The sequence below is a fragment of the Thalassophryne amazonica genome, chromosome 16 (genome assembly GCF_902500255.1).
Source record: "Thalassophryne amazonica chromosome 16, fThaAma1.1, whole genome shotgun sequence".
Taxonomy (NCBI): Eukaryota; Metazoa; Chordata; class Actinopteri; order Batrachoidiformes; family Batrachoididae; genus Thalassophryne; species Thalassophryne amazonica.
Window position 1 is genome coordinate 8,991,538 of NC_047118.1, and position 21,597 is coordinate 9,013,134.

At 40.6% G+C, this 21,597-nt stretch overlaps 1 protein-coding gene across 2 annotated transcripts in view; it reads right to left on the reverse strand.

The window, feature by feature from the left end:
* Nucleotides 1-21,597, reverse strand: part of ppp1r1b (protein phosphatase 1, regulatory (inhibitor) subunit 1B) — a 93,724-nt gene that overhangs the window by 21,875 nt on the left and 50,252 nt on the right. Inside the window, exons 2-3 of one of the 2 annotated variants that reach the window (XM_034190197.1) lie at nucleotides 4,434-4,517; nucleotides 3,433-3,508 (exon numbers count right to left, since the gene is read on the reverse strand). In XM_034190197.1, coding sequence (XP_034046088.1) covers nucleotides 3,433-3,508; nucleotides 4,434-4,517 — 160 coding nt within the window. Of the gene's footprint in view, nucleotides 1-3,432; nucleotides 3,509-4,427; nucleotides 4,518-21,597 lie in introns of both variants that reach the window. The other variant, XM_034190196.1, reaches the window with a different exon arrangement.

A 21,597-nucleotide genomic window follows, 5' to 3' on the forward strand; every position in this document is an offset into this window, starting at 1 on the left:
GGAGGGACCCTTTGTGGGGAGAGCGGACGAGAAGGTCAAGGTGTGTGTGGGACTCTGGGAGCATCCAGAAACACATCAAACCTGCATGACTGTGCCGACAGTCAGAGTCATCCAACATGTTATTTATTCACTGTTTCCACTTGGGGGTGGACAGGGAGGGGGATTGGGGGGGAGCTTTTAAATAGTTTTTGATTCAGCTACTGAATCCCTCCTCGTCCTCCTCCTCCTCTTCATACCTGCAGGTGACAATTCTTTGTTGCTTCAATGAGTTTTGGCTCATGTTTTTGGCAGGCGAGACAAAATGCAGGCCGTTGAAGTTGTCGCTAAATGTTTCAGGAGAAATTAAACGTCTTTCTTCTATTGCTTAGTGCCACTTAGTGCTGTTCCAGCGTGGTTGCATAACGTGTAGTGTGTTTGGCAGGGATTGCACAATGCATCAGGAGGAGTGTGTAATACACTCTAAGAGACCAGCACACAAGCTGCACAATCACACCATTTCATGAAACCAATGACTGATTATTCTGATGATTTTGTTTCCACCAAATATGAACAATTATATTTCATCTTATGGATGGCGTCGTCCACATGTTATGTGTGATGATGGTATCTTAAAGGTACAGTCAGTTCTGATTTTTTTAACATGATTGTCATGAAAAGGATTTTCATTGGCACTGATATCATTTTGTTCCTTTGCACTCAAATAAAGGATTCACAGTCTTATATTGCCAATATTACAGGGGAGGTGATGGTCTAGTGGTTAAGCGTTGGGCTTGAGACCAGAGAATCCTTGGTTCAAATCCCAGCCTGACCGGAAAATCAGTAAGGACCCTTGGACAAGGTCCTTAATCCCCTAGTTGCTCCTGGTGTGTGAGCACCTTGTGTGGCAGCACGTTGACATCGAGGTGAATGTGAGGCATTATTGTAAAGCACTTTGAGAGTCTGCTGGAAATGGAAAAATGCTAAATAAATGCAGTCCGTGTACCATATTATAGGGCAGCGCAGTCTCGTTTGGGAGCGGGTGCTAAAGGGGTAAAATATGACGCATGTGACGTTATTTCTATACTTCCAGGCTACAAACCACTGCATTTTCAGTGGGGTTTGGGGCAAATTACACGCAAACAAAGTGAAAATGCAAAGAAAAAGTGAGGATGCTGTGGGAAAGTGGACATGTGTTGCGGTTTGTTTATGATCCGAAGCACAAACGTGTCGAGGCGGTTTTGCAGGCGAGAGAACGGAGCAACTCTGGTTACACGTATAGGCTAACACTTACCGACACGACGTCTCCCACCTCCTCTCCTTTTCTTCTCCACCGGGAACCAAAAAAAAAAAAGCTTTTTGCAACTGCTTTGTTGATTGCAGCCAAAAACAAAACTGTACACCATTTATCCGTGTGAAGTTATGCTGTGTATATATTAAACGGAGGTCCCCGTAAGTGGTCAAATCCCGCGATATCACAGAGGGTTCAAACGAGACCACGGTCTCCTATTAAAAATCACCCTAACTGGAAACATGTCAGTGGGCATGTCCAGAAGTAGGTCTCACACATTGCATCATGGGATAGTCTGTATGGCTACAGCTGACGTCCATGGATGTAAACAAAGAGAGATGCCGGACTTTTAAACCAATTTTGGATCCAGAAGATGTACTTGGAGCTGTTATTAACTCACCATTCAAGGCAGCAACAGTTGCAGAACTAAAAAGATGGTTAAAGTGCAGAATTGCAAGTTTAAAAGGCAAGAAAAATGATCTGAAAGCGGTAAGTTCCCACTAACTTGTTTCTATAGTAGTTATTACCTTGTGAGTGAATTGCACATATTTAAAGGGTTTCCATGCCCAAAAAAAACAAACTGTTGTAAGTAAGTCCCTTTAGCTGCTCCCTTGTTTTCACTTAGGGTCACCACAGAAGATCCAAGGTGGATCTGCATGTTGATTTGGCACAAGTTTCACACCGGATGCCCTTCCTGACGCAACACCACATGATGTGGAGATAATCCTGGTTGTGCATCTTTGAGATCATTCTGATCAGAAAGTGTGCGTTGCATCGTCTCTGTGCTGAACCAAGCACATGCATTTCTTGGTGGATGGGACTCCGAACCTCCAGAGAAAGAAAGACAGAAAAAAAGAAAGACAGTTTCTGCACTAAAACGTAGCAGGAGAAAGCTTTGCTCGGTGAAGGGCTGGGGAGGGATCTCCAGAGGGATTTAGTAAGTTACACGTCAAGTGGCAGCTGCGATTTTGTTGCAAGTTTTGGACTAAACTACTATCTTGGTGGTTTTGATAGAAGTGCTTTGAGAAGAAAAACCATTGGTGTGTCTAACGTACGTTTTTTGGCTGCTGTAGACTCGGTGGGTTGATGTTGGCTTCAACTTGCTAAACTTTCTCCTATTTCCAGTCCTTCCAATATTGTGAATCCACTTGTTTCCAAGAGTTGCATTCTTAAGAAAATCATACGACACATGTTAGATGGTTATTGAAGCATCCTTGGACACAACAAGTAATCCTCGACATTTTGGGTGTTTTGTTTACTTTCTGACCGTGTCTGTGCGGCCGCATCAGGAGCACATTCCCCCACAATCCCCTGCATGACCAAAACCCAATATGGCGGGTATGCAATCCACGTTATGGATGTTGACCCATGTGGGTCAAAGTGACAAGATGCCATGAGCTGGGTTGAAAAGATGGAATTAAGTAGAACAAGATAACAATCAAACACACAACAAGGATAGAAGAGAAACTGTGCCAAAAGTTCAGAAAAACATCTGTTATTAGACATTTTTTCTTGGGATAGATGTTTATTATCAATAAATAATCTAATTAATTGGTAAAATTGAGAGAAAACACCCTCATTACACATGCACACGTGTGTATAAAGGTACATATCACAAAATTAAGCCCAAGATGAGAATTATTCATAAAATAAACAGGAAAAACAATCTTAGTTTAATCTACACATAACTTTAAAACAACACATATCAAATTTCTGTTCTTTCTGGTTAGACACCATGTTTCTAAGATTTGTGGGGCCAAGTACAATAACTTCAGTTTTATCTGAGTTTAAAAGCAGGAAATTAGAGGTCATCCATGTCTTTATGTCTGTAAGACAATCCTGCAGTTTAGCTAATTGGTGTGTGTCTAATCTGTCTCACTCTCTCTGTGTAACCCACAAATATACAGGCCCTCCTGTTCAGGGTTCCATCACAAATCAGCCCGTGCACACATGCATGGCACAAGCACTTAACAAAAAAAAATCAATTTTAAAGATTTCATTTGCAGCCGCCCATCTGTCACATGCATTTTTGCTGCTGTCTGCCATTAGGAAGCATGGAAAGCTAGAAAACTACTACAGCAAAGCAAAGGAAAAGGAAGAGGACTCAACAACACAAGGATTACAGACAGCACACAAAAACAGACGGCACTAAAACTCCCACTTACCTTTGAGTGATGGAGGCATATACATGTTTGTACTGACACGTTTTGGTTTGAGTATCCCGTTCTCGCCTACGACCCACTGCCAACAGGGCGAGAAAAAGTTTATTTCAGGAGCAATTAAGTGTACAATAATTCTGCAATAATTAAAACAGCATTTAATTTGGAAAAAATATGCAGCCCACAAAATCCACCACTACTCAGTCTTTGTTCCAAGTCTGTTATAATGTGCAAATCCAAAACAAAATGCCACGACCCGTTACATCAAGTGGAAATATATATATATATATATATATATATATATATATATATGGGTAGGATAGGGTAGGATTACTTTGAAAGAATACATGTGGATTACATGTATGTATGTACATACATTTGGATTACTTGTAATCTGATTACTTTTGGATTACATTTCAAAGTAATCCTACCCAACCTTATATATATATATATATATATATATATATATATATATATATATATATATATATATATATATGGGGGGGGGGGGGGACCATAAGACTAAAAAAGTTTAAAAACAGAATCAAATTCATTTACAGTAATATTTTTTAAGACAGTAAAAAAACCATGACAGTTGCTTTTAAATAAAAAAAATATGTAAATATGTTCAAGTAATCATACAGAATGTCTTGGTAGACTTTACAGATGGCTGTATTTACATTTTTTTCTGTCACAGAAGATTGAGATGCAGGTGGGTTTCAGCAAGTACAGTGAGAAGACTGGGAGATCTAGATGATGTTTAACATCAATTCACAGCTTTAATTATAATGTGGATTGGAATGATTTTTTTTTTCCACAGTATGACCCCTTTAAAATCGAAATATCAGTGGAAGGCTGCTGAAGTAAATGACAGCAGTGGTAATAAAAACAGCATTATGTGAAAATAAGGAGGAGTTCGGAGGAGAATACACAGACTTAACAACAGCAACAATAATAATAGTATAATAATAATAATGATATTAAAAATTGTTGTACTTCACCTTTACCTGATGACTTGACTGGTCATCCTCAGATGACGGTTGATCGGCTACTCTAAAGAGTGTTGCAGGTGTTGGCCTCCGACGCCGGATCTTAAAGGCAGCAATAAACAAATGAATTATTACAATGTAATTCTCAGTGTAAAGGTTTATGGACGGCTTTGAGAATGCTGAGATTTTATTCTGGTACAGGGCCATGCTCTGCACTCACTGCTTTTAGTATACGTAGAGTAATTAACAGCCAGTCTGCATGTTTCAGTGCTCAAAACAGGCCAGATCAGAACACGTACCACATGTATTATCATGACTCATTATGCAGCTTTGCATAAACTGTGTTCAACATACAGAGTAGGACACATACATATTTGGACATTGACAAAAATTATTGTGATTTGGCCTCTGCTTTTCAAAAGCCTATAAGTTTCTACCACAAAGACTCAGGAGGCAAGTTAAATTTGATAAATTTAACTCAACACGATAATGTACAACAAGTTATAGTCTATGGTGTAGTGGTATGGTCCCCATTGTAGTGCATGGCCTTGATTCACCCTAATTAAATAAATACATTAATGCTGTCTCAACAAAAAGCTGAGTTTTGAACTGCAGACAAAGACTGTTTTCCCTCTCAGTTGAGAAATTCCTAAGTCATCTGGAGATCTTAAGCTTGGAAACATCCCCCATGGGCCAACACTGGGATTCACAGCAAAACAAAACTGTAATTCAAAGTTCTTCACAGTGGAGCCTTTGCCTTTGTATCAGTGAATTTTCAGTCATTATGAATTACATGATATTATAATGGCTTCACGTCAGAATCTGAAATTGTCCAGGCCTGGAGAACCCAAATTTTATGACCTCACGCCAAGGCCAGATGCTCTCAAGACGATATCCCTTCCCCATGGTAACATGTGGTCGTAAAATTTTGTCTTGACAATTAGCTTTTATCTTGAGATCTAAGCAAAGGAAAAGACCTATTGTTTAAAATAAAAGGAATTAGATCAGCATTCTTATTCATATATACGGACTTCTAATGCTGTTTGTATTGATTAATCAAACAAAATGCTTTGCATATAATCATTCCATTTTATTGACATATGCTCCTTGTAACTGATATGTCTTTAAGGGTGATCTTTCTGCCTTATCAATATTGTTGATGGTGAAATATTCTGGTTTATCCAAAGGATATATCTGACTATTAATAATGTATATATATTCAAGTGTTTTAGAACAGATAATATGTCAAAATAGTTAATGTGTTTAAATAATTGAATCATTTGTGTCTGCACTGTGACCACATGAAGTTTTCTGTGAAACTACACACCCTAAATGGGCGGAGTTTGGTGACATCAGTCCCCCTTTAAAAAGTTAGAACAGAGTCTTGCCACTCTTCTCCCTTCGGCCCTTCTCCTCCTGCTCTTCTCACTGCTCTCCTCTCTCTCTTCCTTTCTTAAACACTTAATTTTTATTTTTGGATCAACAAGGCCCCATGCTTAGCTAAGCTACGCTAGCTGAAGCTACCATGTGGCATTCATTCTTTGTTTTATTCTTGAGAATTTTAACCTGACGCTTTAAGGTGCGTCAAGTCTGTCGAAGTTTTAAGAGAACTTCCGAGCTGAACTTTTCACAATAATAGCGAATTTACAGAAAAGCAACTTTTCCTTTTTTTGTAATTTTCCAATGCTCTTAAAGTTTTACTTTTTTCTAAATTCATGAAGACTTTTAATCTGGCTCCAACAGACTTTTTAGAAGCTACCAGAAACCATTTTCAACAAACACCTTCCACCTCTGGGTTCCTGCAAGCTGACGCCAGTGCTGATTTCAAACCATCAGCCATCCTGTCGGTAAAGGGCAACACAAACCTTTGGGATTGCCTGGGGAGATCGCTAAGTTAACCCCTTGACCCGAGTGTGCATGACGGACAGACGGACAGATCCCTCCGAACCACCATCTCAACAGACCAGCTAAGTGACCCAGTTAAAGGTTCCAGGAAAGGGTTTGCTGTCAATGGATACAAAGTGACTTCCTTTTAAGCATATCCATATGTTTGTTTAATATTTTTCTTAAAAATTGGCTTCAAATTTCATCTCTAAATTCTTATCAATTTATTTACGTAAAGTCTTTAAGCTCTATCTCTCCTTCTCTTCCAGCGTCTCATGAGTGAGTAAGAAAATTGTTTCCATGAATGAACTTATTTAATCACTGTCCACGAAAATGCCAGTAAACTGTTAATTACTTGTAAATAAATTGTAAATATTTCTGCTGTGGTTCATTTTGTGTTCAGAAAGAAACCTGTGGTCAATCGTATTGTGAATTCAGACTTTCAGATCAGAGACTGATTAATTAATTTGAGACTGATAATTTAATGAATGTTTAAATTAAAGTACCTATGCTATAAATAGGTGGTGCCCAGAATAATAATTAAATAATAAGTACTAAACCCTAAATTGATAATTATTTTGTTGAATCTAATTCAATTTGGGAGTTTAACTGCTTATTCACTACCCCTTATGGTACTCCGATGTGAGCCAATCTAGATTGAACTAAATTGTTACATTTATTGGTGCTCCCGTGTGGAGGCTTTATTAAATATTTGCCACACCATCATGGCAGAGAGTACAGTTGAGAAGATCACAAATCCTGCCGATGAAGAGGCATGGTAGAGCCTACCCCCAGGCAGAAGACAGGGACCAACTAGTGGTGGTGGTTTGGAGGAGGAGATGTCATGTCAGCGATCTGTAAGCAGCAAGAGGTGAGTGAGATCACTGATATTTTAAGGTATGTGTGCAGTTTCTACTGGTTGAAAGCTGGTGGCTAATAGGAAATACCTAGTTGTTTAGGGATTCAAGCTGATGTTATTTACCTGATTCAGAGTGAATACTTAAAGATCTGTGTTTTCTGGAAGAATTTATGCTGCACTCCATTTCTGGTGAATTATTCATTTCTGTCTTCCCATAGGAAGAATTTGTTTAATCCCTGCCCTGACTGGTTTCAAAGAGAAACTTCAGAGTGAGGCTAGAAAGCTTCATTTGTACTGAGCATCACCCAGTATTTGAATCACACCTCAGTCTGTTCCTTCATTCTGCTCCAGAACCTTCTTTTCTAAGATCAGGAAACTATGACATGATGGAGTATATAAGGATTGCACATGCTGTATGCATGTGACAAGTGACAGTGATCTAGTACATTTCAGCATTGTGCCGTGTGCAGATGTTGGTGTTAGGAAACAGGCCGTGTGCAGTGACAGACTGTTGGTGATGGGACAAACTGTAACAGCATTTAATCAACAGATGCATTTTAGCATTTTGCACAATGTTACATTAAAACAGGAAGGTCAGCTTGTTGTTTTTTTAAAAAAAAGCATCTTTTTTATCCTGTTATCAATTAATTTCTCTGGCTATGTTGCACAAGTCCTTCCTGTTCATATGACATAAAAACATGTGCTGGTGCATGAAAAGAATGAATCTCTCGCTCTGCATTTTCTGCAGCAAGCACAAGACTGAAAAATCATAACTTTCCACAGCATTTGTCACTGCGGTGTGTGTGTGGGGCCACTCTGTCAGCGATGGTGGAATTTTGTAAACAATGGAATATCCGGGTTGTGAATGCAGCATGATGTTATACGCTGGAACACTAATTTGAAAATACATCGACTGAAATACCGTTACTGTAAAATGGTGAAAAAGTGTAAAGTAGGAAAACCATGATGCTCTCCCCGATTTCTAAACATATGGAGACACTTGAATGCACCATATACAGTCACATCCATCCCTACAAATAGAGGAATAATCAGCTGATCACACACTCCGTATTCTCAGTATCTCACACTGTTCCCTGCAAAGAGGGTTAGGTCAGTTTGCGACCTGCCAGCAGGTCTGTGCTGTACACACTGTGTTCTTTATCCATGCAAACAAATACCTAACTGTGCCCATCAGCCTCTCCAGTCTCCACCTCAGTAATTTCATACCCTGCCTCTTGGAATGAACGCTCACAGACTAGTCTATTAACAGCAGGAAAAACAAAAATGTTTCTTTCAATTTAAGTGTTGTTTGCTTTTTTTGTTTTTGCGCAAAATGTTTGCTTGGAATAGATTTAGATAAGTGGGTTATGGAACTGGTGTTTCTTTCTGTTGTTTTCAAAGGGATTTGTTCCATCTAGAAGACTGTACCATTTTTCTTTTAAATATTTAGGCATTAAATACCGTGCAGCTGGAAAGTTTTCACAGCACTTCACTTTTTCCACATTGTTACGTTACAGCCTGATTCCAGTATGGATGAAATTCATTTTTTCCCATCACAATCCGACACAAATTACCCCATAATGACAATGTAAAAAAATGGTATTATTGCAAATTTATTAAAAATAATAAACTTAGAAATCACATGTGCATAAGTATTCACAGCCTTTGCCATGAAGCTCAAAACTGAGCTCGCGTTCATCCTGTTTCCACTGATCATCCTTGAGATGTTTCTACAGCTTAATTGGAGTCCACCTGGGGTAAATTCAGTTGATTGGATAAGATTTGGAAAAACACACACTTGTCTACATATAAGGTCCCACAGTTGACTGTCAGTGCACAAACCAAGCATGAAGTCAAAGGAATTGTCTGTAGACCTCCAAGACAGGATTGTCTCAATGCACAAATCTGGGGAAGGGTGCAGAGACATTTGTACTGCTTTGAAGGTCCCAATGAGCACAGTGGCCTCCATCATCCATAAATGGAAGAAGTTCAGATCCACCAGGACTCTTCCTAGAGCTGACCACCCATATAAACTGAGTGATCGGGGGAGAAGGGCCTCAGTCAGGGAGGTGACCAAGATTCAAGATTGTTTTTTATGATCTTTCACCTCATGAAAGGTACAAAGTGGAGAGCTGCAACATTCCTCTGTAGAGAGAGGAGAACCTTCCAGAAGGACAACCATCTCTGCATCAGTCCACCAATCAGGCCTGTATGGTAGAGTGGCCACACAGAAGTCACTCCTTAGTAAAAGGCAGATGGCAGCCCACCTGGAGTTTGACAAAAGGCACCTGAAGGACTCTCTGTTTGGAGGAAACCAGGCACCATCCCAACAGTGAAGCATGGTGGTGGCACCATCATGCTGTGGGGATGTTTTTCAGCAGCAGGAACTGGGAGACTAGTCAGGATTGAGGGAAAGATGAATGCAGCAATGTACAGAGACATCCTGGATGAAAACCTGCTCCAGAGTGCTCTTGACCTCAGACTGGGGTGACAGTTCATCTACAGCCAAGATATCAAAGGAGTGGCTTCAGGACAACTCTGTGAATGCCCATGAGTGGCCCAGCCAGAGCCCAGACCAGAATCTGATTGAACATCTCTGGAGAGATCTGAAAATGGCTGTGCACCAATATTTGTATATACACAACATAATGCCTATAAAAGAATGAATTCTAGAAGACTGTAGACTGACCAACCGACCTTGGCTGCCACATGAATCTTGGCGCTGCTGTTTATGTCGCCATAACAAGCAGAGACGTTAAGTATCCCAGCTCCTGTTTTTGGTCTAAAGCTGCTTGGGACAGAGTCGTGTGTGTTGTGCTTTGTTAAGCGAGGTGTGCGTCACGGCAGTCAGCCTTGTGTTGTCAAAGCTGCAGAAGCTTGTCAGGCAGCGCTGGAAGAAAGCTGCTTCTGTCGACCATGACATCACATGAGTAATGGAGCGTGGAGTTCACCCTTATTTATGACAGCACAGACGCACTTTAATCTCATCACGCACACTTTGCTGTCTCCTCAGGATCTCTCACACTATCTGTCTCTCTCTCCCATTCACCTCTCATTTCCATCTCACTTGATCCTCCGCTTCCTCTATCTTGTTTACATCTTTGGCCATCCTTCATTCTCTGACAGTGATCATCATCTGCTGCACTTCCTCTCTGTCACCACAGGACGTCACAGCTGACGTCATTGTTATCATCATTATGATCCATTTGCTTACAGACGTGTTTATCTTTCTTCCAGTTGGTGCAGTCGGGTCCATAAGTAGTTGGACAGCAACACAATTTTTCAAAGGAGGTGAACTGAAGTTATCACTTTTTCAATGAGTTTCCTTTAGATAAGTCAAGGGATGGATACATGAACATTTCCAAGTCACTGAATATGTCTTGGGCTTCATTTACATCAATCAGTAAGAAATATAAACTGCAGGATACTGCATGGTAAATCTGTCTGGAGTATTCAGGTCTCAAACATGCAAGGAGACTCGTGAGGGAAGCCACCAAGACCTTCATGGTTGTGGTGATGGTGCAGCAACAGGTGATTCTGTCATGTTGATATGGACTAAGATCTCAACCATCTAAAGTTGAGCACATCGTCTTCATGGTATTTATATCGTGCAGTATTCAAATACACCTTACGTTGATCAGTTCATAATACATGTACATGTAAAAAATGAACAGGAGCTTTGGTAGCTCACAGACACGCCAGAAAACCTCTCATTTCAATCAGCTTTCCAGTACACCACATTTAAAGGGTATAATAGTGTTAATCTGATTGATTTAGCTAAAAAAAAAAAAAAAATAGAAAAGACACACATTAAACCACAGTAGGACAATAACAGGTATGACGAAGAAATTGAAACCTACACACACCAAAAAGCTCCCGCACACAGAATTTGTTTGCATGACTTCTTGAGCTGAATGCCAAATTGTCACACAAATCAATTCTGTGCATGGTAGCTGTCTTGATGTGCAGGTTTCTCTTACTTCATATTAAAACAACCAAATCATCCCCAAGACTAATAAAAGCTCTACGGCCTCTGGGTTTGTTTTTTGTTGTTGTTGTTTTTAAGATTTAAGTAATGAAAAGAATTTTCTTTGCTACCACTATAATTTTATTACTTTGCATTTAAATAAGGGATTCATAATATGATGATGGCAATATGATTAAAAAAATCACACTGTCTGGAAACAATTTAGAATTTCAACCCCTGATGGGTAGAAGTTCAACCGATCAGAGGCGTGGGAGCTTCCTTCGAGCTGTGTGAGGATGCTATGATGGACACGGCGACTGCTAATCGGAGTAAAGAAAGGTACCGTGACATCAGCTGGCTGCTTGCTTGAACAAAATAAACCAAAAATGGTGGAAAGCACTCTGAAGCAGCTTATTTCTATCAGGCTTGGTGGCTAAAGACGTTTGGATGCAAATACAAAACTCAGACTCACAGCATGATGATTCAGGCAGAGATCAGTACACGTAAAGGCAGTCCAAAACAAGCAGTAGTTCAAAAAACATCAGGCAGAGGTGGAGTCAGATACACAGGCAGGCGGTCAAAAAACAGTGAGGCAAAACAGGACTACAAAAACACACGGAGAAGAGCTGGAAAGACAGCACAAGGCGCATTGATCTGGCGAGTGACTAGTGAAACCCTTGAGCCTTAAATACAACCAGGTGATGAGCTACAAATTAGGAACAGGTGTGTGTGGAAAGCACCAGATCAGGGGTGCGCCAGACAGAGTGAAACGCCCACCACCAAGCACCAAGGAAAAGACGAGAGAAAAGGACAGAGAAAACCCAAGCAGAAAAAGACCAGAAAGATAAGTAACAACATAGAAAAACCAACAAAACACAATAACTGAAACAGAGCATACAGTTCAAGCCAGGCACAGAAATCCAAATCCTGACGGTTTCTGTATAAATCGAATATGTTTCTAATGTTTTTTTTTTTAAAGTTAGCTAGAAATAAACACTTCTAAATCTAAAAACCTTGTTTTTGTAACCAGATAACACCTCTAAAATGATTTACAAGACATGCTACAGATGTTATTGTGCACGCATCAAGCAAGCTGGTCAGGTCACAGGTCATCTCAAAACCTCACGTATGCGCACATGCACTTCCTCCTGCAGTTCTTGTGCATGATGTCATTTGAAGGAAAAGATAATATTCACCGTGGAATTCCCACCCCCTCCCCAGATAAATATGTTCTCTTCATTAAAATGAGCTGAAATTTTTACAACATATAAATTAACATTGTAATACTTGGATTTTTGTATAAACTAAATTTTGTCAGTTTGGTGAAATTTTAAGGGCCGTACACCTTTAAGTGACTTCAGTGCAACCCCCTTTGCATTCTGCCCCTACTGTGTGTTCAAATAATGCACTATGTAAATAATAAAGTGGAGTTGGACACACCCCAAATGCACCTGTACTGTGACTTTTAAATCATACACTGTGGAATGTCAAGATAGGGCCCACAGTGCAAAATGTTTTGAACAGAACCAAAGACATGAATACACACACACGCAGGACAGCTCCGTGCACTTCTGCCTTGTATCCATCACTTTTTCTAATTACTGGGTGAGGAAATTGAGAAAGACGTGAATCGTCAATCCCATCGTCACGTCTTCCAAAGAGGAAGCAGAGACTGGGGACTCGGAGGCGGACTCATCCATTACCCAGGCCGAAGTCACTGAGGTGGTTAGAAAGCTCCTCGGTGGCAAGGCTCCTGGGGTGGATGAAATCCGTCCTGAGTACCTTAAGTCTCTGGATGTTGTGGGACTGTCTTGGCTGACACGCCTCTGCAACATCGCGTGGCGATCGGGGACAGTGCCTCTGGATTGGCAGACCGGGGTGGTGGTCGCTCTGTTTAAGAAGGGGGACCGGAGGGTGTGTTCCAACTATAGGGGGATCACACTCCTCAGCTTCCCCGGTAAGGTCTATTCCAGAGTACTGGAGAGGAGAATTCGACCGATGGTCGAACCTCGGATTCAGGAGGAGCAGTGTGGTTTTCGTCCTGGTCGCGGCACACTGGACCAGCTCTACACGCTCCATCGGGTGCTTGAGGGTTCATGGGAGTTTGCCCAACCAGTCCACATGTGTTTTGTGGATCTGGAGAAGGCATTCGACCGTGTCCCTCGGCGCACCCTGTGGGGAGTGCTCCGGGAGTACGGGGTCCGGGGTCCTTTGCTAAGGGCTATCCGGTCCCTGTACAGCCGCAGCAGGAGCTTGGTTCGCATTGCCGGTAGTAAGTCAAACCTGTTCCCAGTGCACGTTGGCCTCCGCCAGGGCTGCCCTTTGCCACCGGTTCTGTTCATTATTTTTATGGACAAAATTTCTAGGCGCAGCCAGGGTATAGAGGGGGTCTGGTTTGGGAACCACAAAATCTCGTCTCTGCTGTTTTCGGACGATATGGTTCTGTTGGCTTCGTCAAATCGGGACCTTCAGCGTACACCTGCAGCCGAGTGTGAAGCATCCAGGATGAAAATCAGCACCTCCAAATCCGAGGCCATGGTTCTCGACCGGAAAAAGGTGCTTTGCCCTCTTCAGATTGGTGGAGTGTCCTTGCCTCAAGTGGAGGAGTTTAAGTATCTCGGGGTCTTGTTCACGAGTGAGGGACGGATGGAGCGTGAGATCGATAAACGGATCAGTGCAGCATCTGCAGTGATGCGGTCGCTGTATCGGACTGTCGTGGTGAAGAGAGAACTGAGTAGGGGGGCAAAGCTCTCGATTTACCGATCGATCTACATTCCGATCCTCACCTATGGTCATGAGATTTGGCTCATGACCGAAAGAACGAGATCGCGAGTACAAGCGGCCGAGATGAGTTTCCTCCGTAGGGTGGCTGGGCGCTCCCTTAGAGATAGGGTGAGGAGCTCGGTGCCAGATGACATAAACACATGGTAACTAGTGATTTTCCATACTCCAAACTGACCCGGTCTACCCCAGTTATATAAAATCATATAGGACTTCCTCATATACAACCCCTGGCAAAAATTATGGAATCACCGGCCTCGGAGGATGTTCATTCAGTTGTTTAATTTTGTAGAAAAAAAGCAGATCACAGACATGACACAAAACTAAAGTCATTTCAAATGGCAACTTTCTGGATTTAAGAAACACTATAAGAAATCAAGAAAAAAAGATTGTGGCAGTCAGTAATGGTTACTTTTTTAGGCCAAGCAGAGGAAAAAAATATGGAATCACTCAATTCTGAGGAAAAAATTATGGAATCACCCTGTAAATTTTCATCCCCAAAACTAACACCTGCATCAAATCAAATCTGCTCATTAGTCTGCATCTAAAAAGGAGTGAACACACCTTGGAGAGCTGTTGCACCAAGTGGACTGACATGAATCATGGCTCCAACACGAGAGATGTCAATTGAAACAAAGGAGAGGATTATCAAACTCTTAAAAGAGGGTAAATCATCATGCAATGTTGCAAAAGATGTTGGTTGTTCACAGTCAGCTGTGTCTAAACTCTGAACCAAATACAAACAACATGAGAAGGTTGTTAAAGGCAAACATACTGGTAGACCAAGGAAGACATCAAAGCGTCAAGACAGAAAACTTAAAGCAATATGTCTCAAAAATTGAAAAATGCACAACAAAACAAATGAGGAACGAATGGGAGGAAACTGGAGTCAACGTCTGTGACCGAACTGTAAGAAACCGCCTAAAGGAAATGGGATTTACATACAGAAAAGCTAAACGAAAGCCATCATTAACACCTAAACAGAAAAAAACAAGGTTACAATGGGCTACAATTGTTTGGTGCCGTTCCAATGAGATTTATAAAGATGACTGCCTGAAGAGAACATGTAAATTTTCACAGTCATTGATGATATGGGGCTGCATGTCAGGTAAAGGCACTGGGGAGATGGCTGTCATTACATCATCAATAAATGCACAAGTTTACATTGATATTTTGGACACTTTTCTTATCCCATCAATTGAAAGGATGTTTGGGGATGATGAAATCATTTTTCAAGATGATAATGCATCTTGCCATAGAGCAAAAACTGCGAAAACATTCCTTGCAAAAAGACACACAGGGTCAATGTCAACGAGCAGATCTGATTTGATGCAGGTATTAGTTTTGGGGATGAAAATTTACAGGGTGATTCCATAATTTTTTCCTCAGAATTGAATGATTCCATATTTTTTTCCTCTGCTTGGTCTAAAAAAGTAACCGTTACTGACTGCCATAATATTTTTTTCTTGGTTTCTTATAGTGTTTCTTAAAGCCAGAAAGTTGCCATTTGAAATGACTTTAGTTTTGTGTCATGTCTGTGATCTGCTTTTTTTCTACAAAATTAAACAACTGAATGAACATCCTCCGAGGCCGGTGATTCCATAATTTTTGCCAGGGGTTGTATGCCCACTCTGAGGCATGACGTGAGATTACCCTGACCATGATTTATCCCTCCCCCACACCCTCTGCTACTCCTCTAAAGCCCCTGCACCCGACCCTGTGAACCTTCGCCGCGGCTGGCTGCCACTATTTTGTCACCCGATCAGTCACACTGTTGTGAGGTCGCTCTCCTGCAGGAACTCTGCAGGTGTTTGCCTGCAGGCGTCCCTGAGTGCAGCATCTTTCTGCATTTCACACTATGATGGACAGCTTTGGGCTTTAAAAAAAAAAAAAACAACGGATCATGGCTTATAGCGTGAAATTATGTCTATGCATTTCTCCAAGTCTGATGATTGAATGTGGAGCAAAATCGGGGGAGTAGCTTGCAGGGTGCTGATGTTGCCTTGACACACTTTCAGTCAAACCAGGAAAGAAAAATTAGTGCATGCTTTGGTCTAAATCACACTTCTTGAATATTTCCATTTTCCCAGCACGTCAGTTTTGCACTGGAAGCATTGCACATTATACAGCATGCTCACTTATATGCAGTGTTGCCACAGTTACTTTGAAAAAGTAATCCAATTACTGATTACTCCTTGAAAAAGTAACTTAAGTTACTTTACTGATGGTTCTCATGCTGATGTCACTTCCTCCTTTTTCTCCAATGTCGGGATTCACCGGGAAGTTCCTGGTTCTTAGTGGTGCACAGTTTAAAATCTGAATATTTATCTCTTTAGTAACTGCGCACCAGGAAAGGATAAATTTCAAACTATTGTTTCATTTTAGTCTTAATACTAAAAAAAAAAAAAAAAAATCACATATAGTGTCACCTACACTTTAAAATCCCTCATTTGACATTATCCATCTTCTCACTATATTTCATTAAAATCCTGTAACAGCTTTTTGAGTTCAAGGAAATTTACACTTCTGTGATTGTAGGGTTAATGCATTAGAATACACTGAACTTTTAGAGCAACACATACTGCCTTCAAGGTGACATCTTTTCCAGTGATGTTCATGCATAAAAAAAAAATAAAATCAAAAACTACATTCAACAAATATTACAAAGGCTTGTCTACAGAAGAAAAGGATATAGGTACAGGATTAACCAGCTTTCCCAATACAGAATGTGGAGAATTTTGAAATGAAAAAGGCAACAATGATGACCCAAGTACTGTTGCACAACATGTTTGCAGGAAGTATGGGATAAAATAATACTTGGAACACACCATCACTTAGTATCCTCAATGTAAAAATGACTTATAAGAGTTGTGAGAAGGAATGGCAACTATACAAAGTGCTAAAAGTTTTTGGAATGCACTACAGGTCTGAAATTCATTCAGCCATTTTTACCCCTGGCATGCCGTTTAATTTACAATGAAACATTGGTTTCCAAGAAGAATATGCTGATCTTGTTGACTTGCATTACTTGCATAGAAGATTATGCTTTTTCCTGCCATTGTTCTACAGCCTGGCCAGTGGCTCTCGGGTAATTTGATGTTTGAGATCATTGCTTTAAGCTGTTGTTAAATCTATTGCAAGAGATGCAATATTAAGTAAAATACATTAATTTGGTCTATTTTTACAGATTTATGGAGGCAAAGGTAAACCCGAAAACCTCTAATATATTCATATATAGGATTGCATGGTGGTTAACACTGTTGTCTCACAGCAAGAAGGTCATGGAATCGATTCCCACCTGTGGCCTTTCTGTGTTGCATCCAGGGTGTACCCCACCTCATGCCCTATGACTGCTGGGATAGGCTCCAACACCCCCATGACCCTTAATTGGAGTAAGTGGCTGAAGATGAGTGTGTGTGGGTTCCTTGTGTGTGGGTTGTTTGTAGAATCATGAGTCACTACTAAGCGTTGACTGTGTCACTATTTTTTGTGTGGGCGTGTGTGTTTGCACCCTTTTTGTGTGGCTGGCTGGGTGCAGATTAAGCCGATATGGGTCTGCTCCCCTGTGGCCCTCCTACAAGCGCGTTCTCTTGTGGGCAGACCTATAAAAAGCAACAGTAGGACAGCATAAACTAGTTCTCAAAGGTCTCCGGGGTTTATGTTTGAAAATAAAGACTCCAAAACTACAGTGTGAGCCTGCATTACTAAATGACTGACATCTCCACAGGAGAGAGCTGTGCAGAGCTACCGTCAAAGTGAAAACCACTCCTCCTTCCTGACGGGTAACTTCCCTCATGTCCAACAGCTCCCGGTTACACCGGGGTATTCTGTGTGGCAGCTGTGACCAGTGATGAGTAATCTAACGCGTTAATCTTTCCAAGTCAGTAATCAGATTAAAGTTACTTCTCCATGTCACTGTGCGTTACTATTATTTTTCATTGTGGGTCGATAGCAGCATTAAACTTGGTCTGTGGGCAGGGGGTCGGGGTTCGACTGAACGTCCCACGCACACCTGCACTGAGCTTTACAAAGACATTTTTATACTTTTTTCCTCCTTTATTTAGAATTCTGAGCTGAGCCGCTCCGTATCGTCTCGTTAAAAACAGCTGATCCTCCGCGACGCGTCAACAACTAACACTGTTTTCCACTCAAATGCACCTAAACTCTCTTTCTGAGGACCACATGATGTGAAAACGCAATAAAACTTTCTTACCTGTAAATCTGGTCATGTTTTCTGCATAAATAAATGTTATCCATTCTTTGTGCTCAAACGCCAAAGCAGGGGCGAATCTAGATGGAATGGGGGCGTGGGGCAGGGATGTGCCCCCCCCACAACACCCCTAGATTAAAGGTCCAGTTTTGAAGCCGTTTTTTACTACAACTACTAATATTGCTTAAAATAATAATAATTTCGACAAGTAAAATGTTTAGAGAGAATTTAAATGTTAGAAAAATGTTAGAATTTAATAGTTACATTTATAAACAATGTAGGTTAGAAATTGCAAGTTTTACTGTTACAGTGCTGTCAACAGTTAAATATGAGGTCAAGAAAGAGGTCTTTATTTTACTTTTTATAAAACAAGTATTTATTTTCATTGAAGTCAAGAAAGGGTGACTATAGTGAGTTTTGGCAAAACAGGTATTGTCATGTTGGGTTGTTGTCGACAGCTGGGAAAGTAACTAAAAAAGTAACTAGTAATCTAACTTAGTTACTTTTACAATTGAGTAATCAGTAAAGTAACTAAGTTACTTTTTCAAGGAGTAATCAGTAATCAGGCCTTTAATCCCCTGTTGCTCCCGGTGTGTAGTGAGCACCTTGTATGGCAGCACCCTGACATCGGGGTGAATGTGAGGCATAATTGTAAAGCGCTTTGAGCGTCTGATGCAGATGGAAAAGTGCTATATAAATGCAGTTCATTTAGGGGTTAGGACCAGTGGACCCTCCCCTTATTGAACAAACTAAAAAGAAGTTATGGCATTTAGCACCATGTTTGTCTGTGATTTGGCACAAACTGGACATGGTGTCAGTTTTGCATGAAAATTAAGTCTCCTCTTTTAGCCTGATGACAACACCATGGCAACCATCACGCATATTTTTGGAGATGAATCTGTGTCTTTTGCCCCGCCTTAACAAAACATAGGGCCCTCAACTCATCAATGAAATCATCTGCTAGTCTTCTGTCAAATCACAGACAAGAAGTTTAAATTTATAAGTTCCCCCAGAAGTGATGTCATCAAGAACAACAAAATTATGAAGGTACACTTTAGCCTGGATGCTGCTGAGGTTTTTCTTCATTTATTGCTTTATTACAGTGTGACATTCTGCTCATTTTATTCTGCAGATCTTCAAATGTTGCCATTTCGTTGAGAAATAGTCATTACAAAATATAAAAAAAATGCTTCTTGCAGGGTGCATTACTGAGCTGAAATAAAGCATGCAAACTAGAAGGAAATATAAGGAAATGATGAGGATGTTACACACACACATACACAGTGTGCTGTTACCAAACACACTATTCATACTAACAGTATCTACATTGTCATCAGTGTCAGAAAGTGTTTATCCACCTCCTGTTTCCATTTTCCTCCCCATCCACTTGATGCCATCCATCCATCCATCTCAGGGTCTGAGGTGCACTGCTGCAGTTTCCTGCCCGTCTCTGCTGAATGAGCTCGTCTGTCAGCAGTTGTTTTTTCTCTGTGTGACACAGGTTGTTAAACAGAACAACCTCCTGGGGTGTTCTTACAGCAACGCGCTTATGACTCCATCAACACATTAAGGTGACAAATGAAGCCTTTTGCTGTGACGTGAGAGCTCATTTTCTGTTTCCACAAATTTCTAATACATTTACAACTAAAAAAACAGAGAAGAAAACAATGCTTCAGCTTGATGTAACTCCAAGCAGTAACACTGAATTTATGGATGGAAACATGCACATTACAGTTGCAAGTAAATGACCTTTGAGGTGCAACACTTGCAATAAAGTTTAAAGCCAGTGTGCAGTGATTTCAGCTTATAAAAGTTTCACAAATGTAAAAACATTAATGTGCAAGGGTCAGCATACTCGCTCATACTCACATCCCAAATATCAGGGTACTTGTATCCTATTAAAATTCCTGATTGTTTTTCCAAGAGCCTAAATATGTACGCACAGTTACACAGAAACATTTTTATAGCCATTTTGAGTTATGTTCCACACAGCAAACAGGCCTAGGTCAGTGTTGCCAGATATTGAGTTAAACAAGCAATCATCAACTTGTAAAAAAAAAAAAAAATTACCCAAATTCACAAAGAACTGAAAGTTGCTCAGATTAAACTGGACCTTTCAACTTCACCTGCTGTTGTGAGGTTTAGACTGAAAGCTACATGCCTTTAGAACCGTACACGTACAGACCCATGCTTTGAAATGCCAGTTCAGTTACCGTCTTAAAAACATGAGTAAACTCAACTTCAAAATAAGTCCTGTTTCACTGCACAAGGTACAAAAGTGTATTATTAAACCAATTTTACAAGTTAACCTTTTGCAGCCTATCCCAGCAGTCACAGGGCATGAGGCGGGGTACACCCTGGACAGGATGCCAGTCTGTCACAGGGCCACATACAGACAAACAAACACATTCACACACACAGACAATTTAAAGTTTCCAATCCACCTAACCTGCATGTCTTTGGATGTGAGAGGAAGCCGGAGCACCTGGAGGAAACCCACGCAAACTCTACACAGAAAGGCCACGGGTGGGAATCAATACCACGACCTTCTTGCTGTTAGGCAACAGTGCTAACAACTAAGCCACTGTGCTTAACCAGCTGCACTGTCACAAGTTTTCATTTTTATTTTAAGGGCAGCTTTAGTTGCCAATGGTGTATTCTTATTCTACAGTGTTACTGTGTTGTTATTTCACAGTGTGCCTACTGTAAGATAATCAGTTTATTACTGTGAAAAGACTACAGTACTGCCCCACTGTTAAATTACAATAAGACAGTGTGGTTTCTGCAAAAAAATAAACAAATAAATGAATAAAATAACTGCAATCAGGTCAATGAGTTTTGATTGGGTTTTGCCCATTTTTCTTGGGTTTACCACAGAAGTTTTATATTTGGACCCACATGTTGATTTGGCTTTTCCAATACAACTCCAGCTGCAAAAACACAATAGTACACAGTCGGCCTCGAACTATGGATTTTCTACTTGGGATGCAAGCACTGCCTGTGAGATGCTGTGCTCTCTCATATATTTGTTAACTTAACTCATGTTTGAGCCCCATGTAGCTGACTCCAGTTATAAACAGACACCTCTATGTTAATATGAAGAATTTACAAAAATAAATAATGTAATGTCTGTTTAAAACTAAGTAAGCTATAGCAGATGAGTTAAGTTGACCAATACATGAGTTCATAGCACTGTGCACAGTGGTGCATGCAGTTTAGTGTACTTGCATTCCTAATAAAATATACCTCGCCCAGTTAGAGTCGTGCTAGAAAAGCCTAAACAGCATGTGCATCCCAAACTGAATTCCTGTGGTGGTCAGTTTTTTTGTTTGTTTTTGTTGTTGCTGTTGTGATCAACAGAATTAGTCTGGCAACCACAGTTGTCTCCTGTGATTTAACAATGTGATCATACTGTCATCTTTTTACAGTAGTAAACTGTTGTATGTTACAGTAGACACACTGTAGAATAACAGTATGCTAT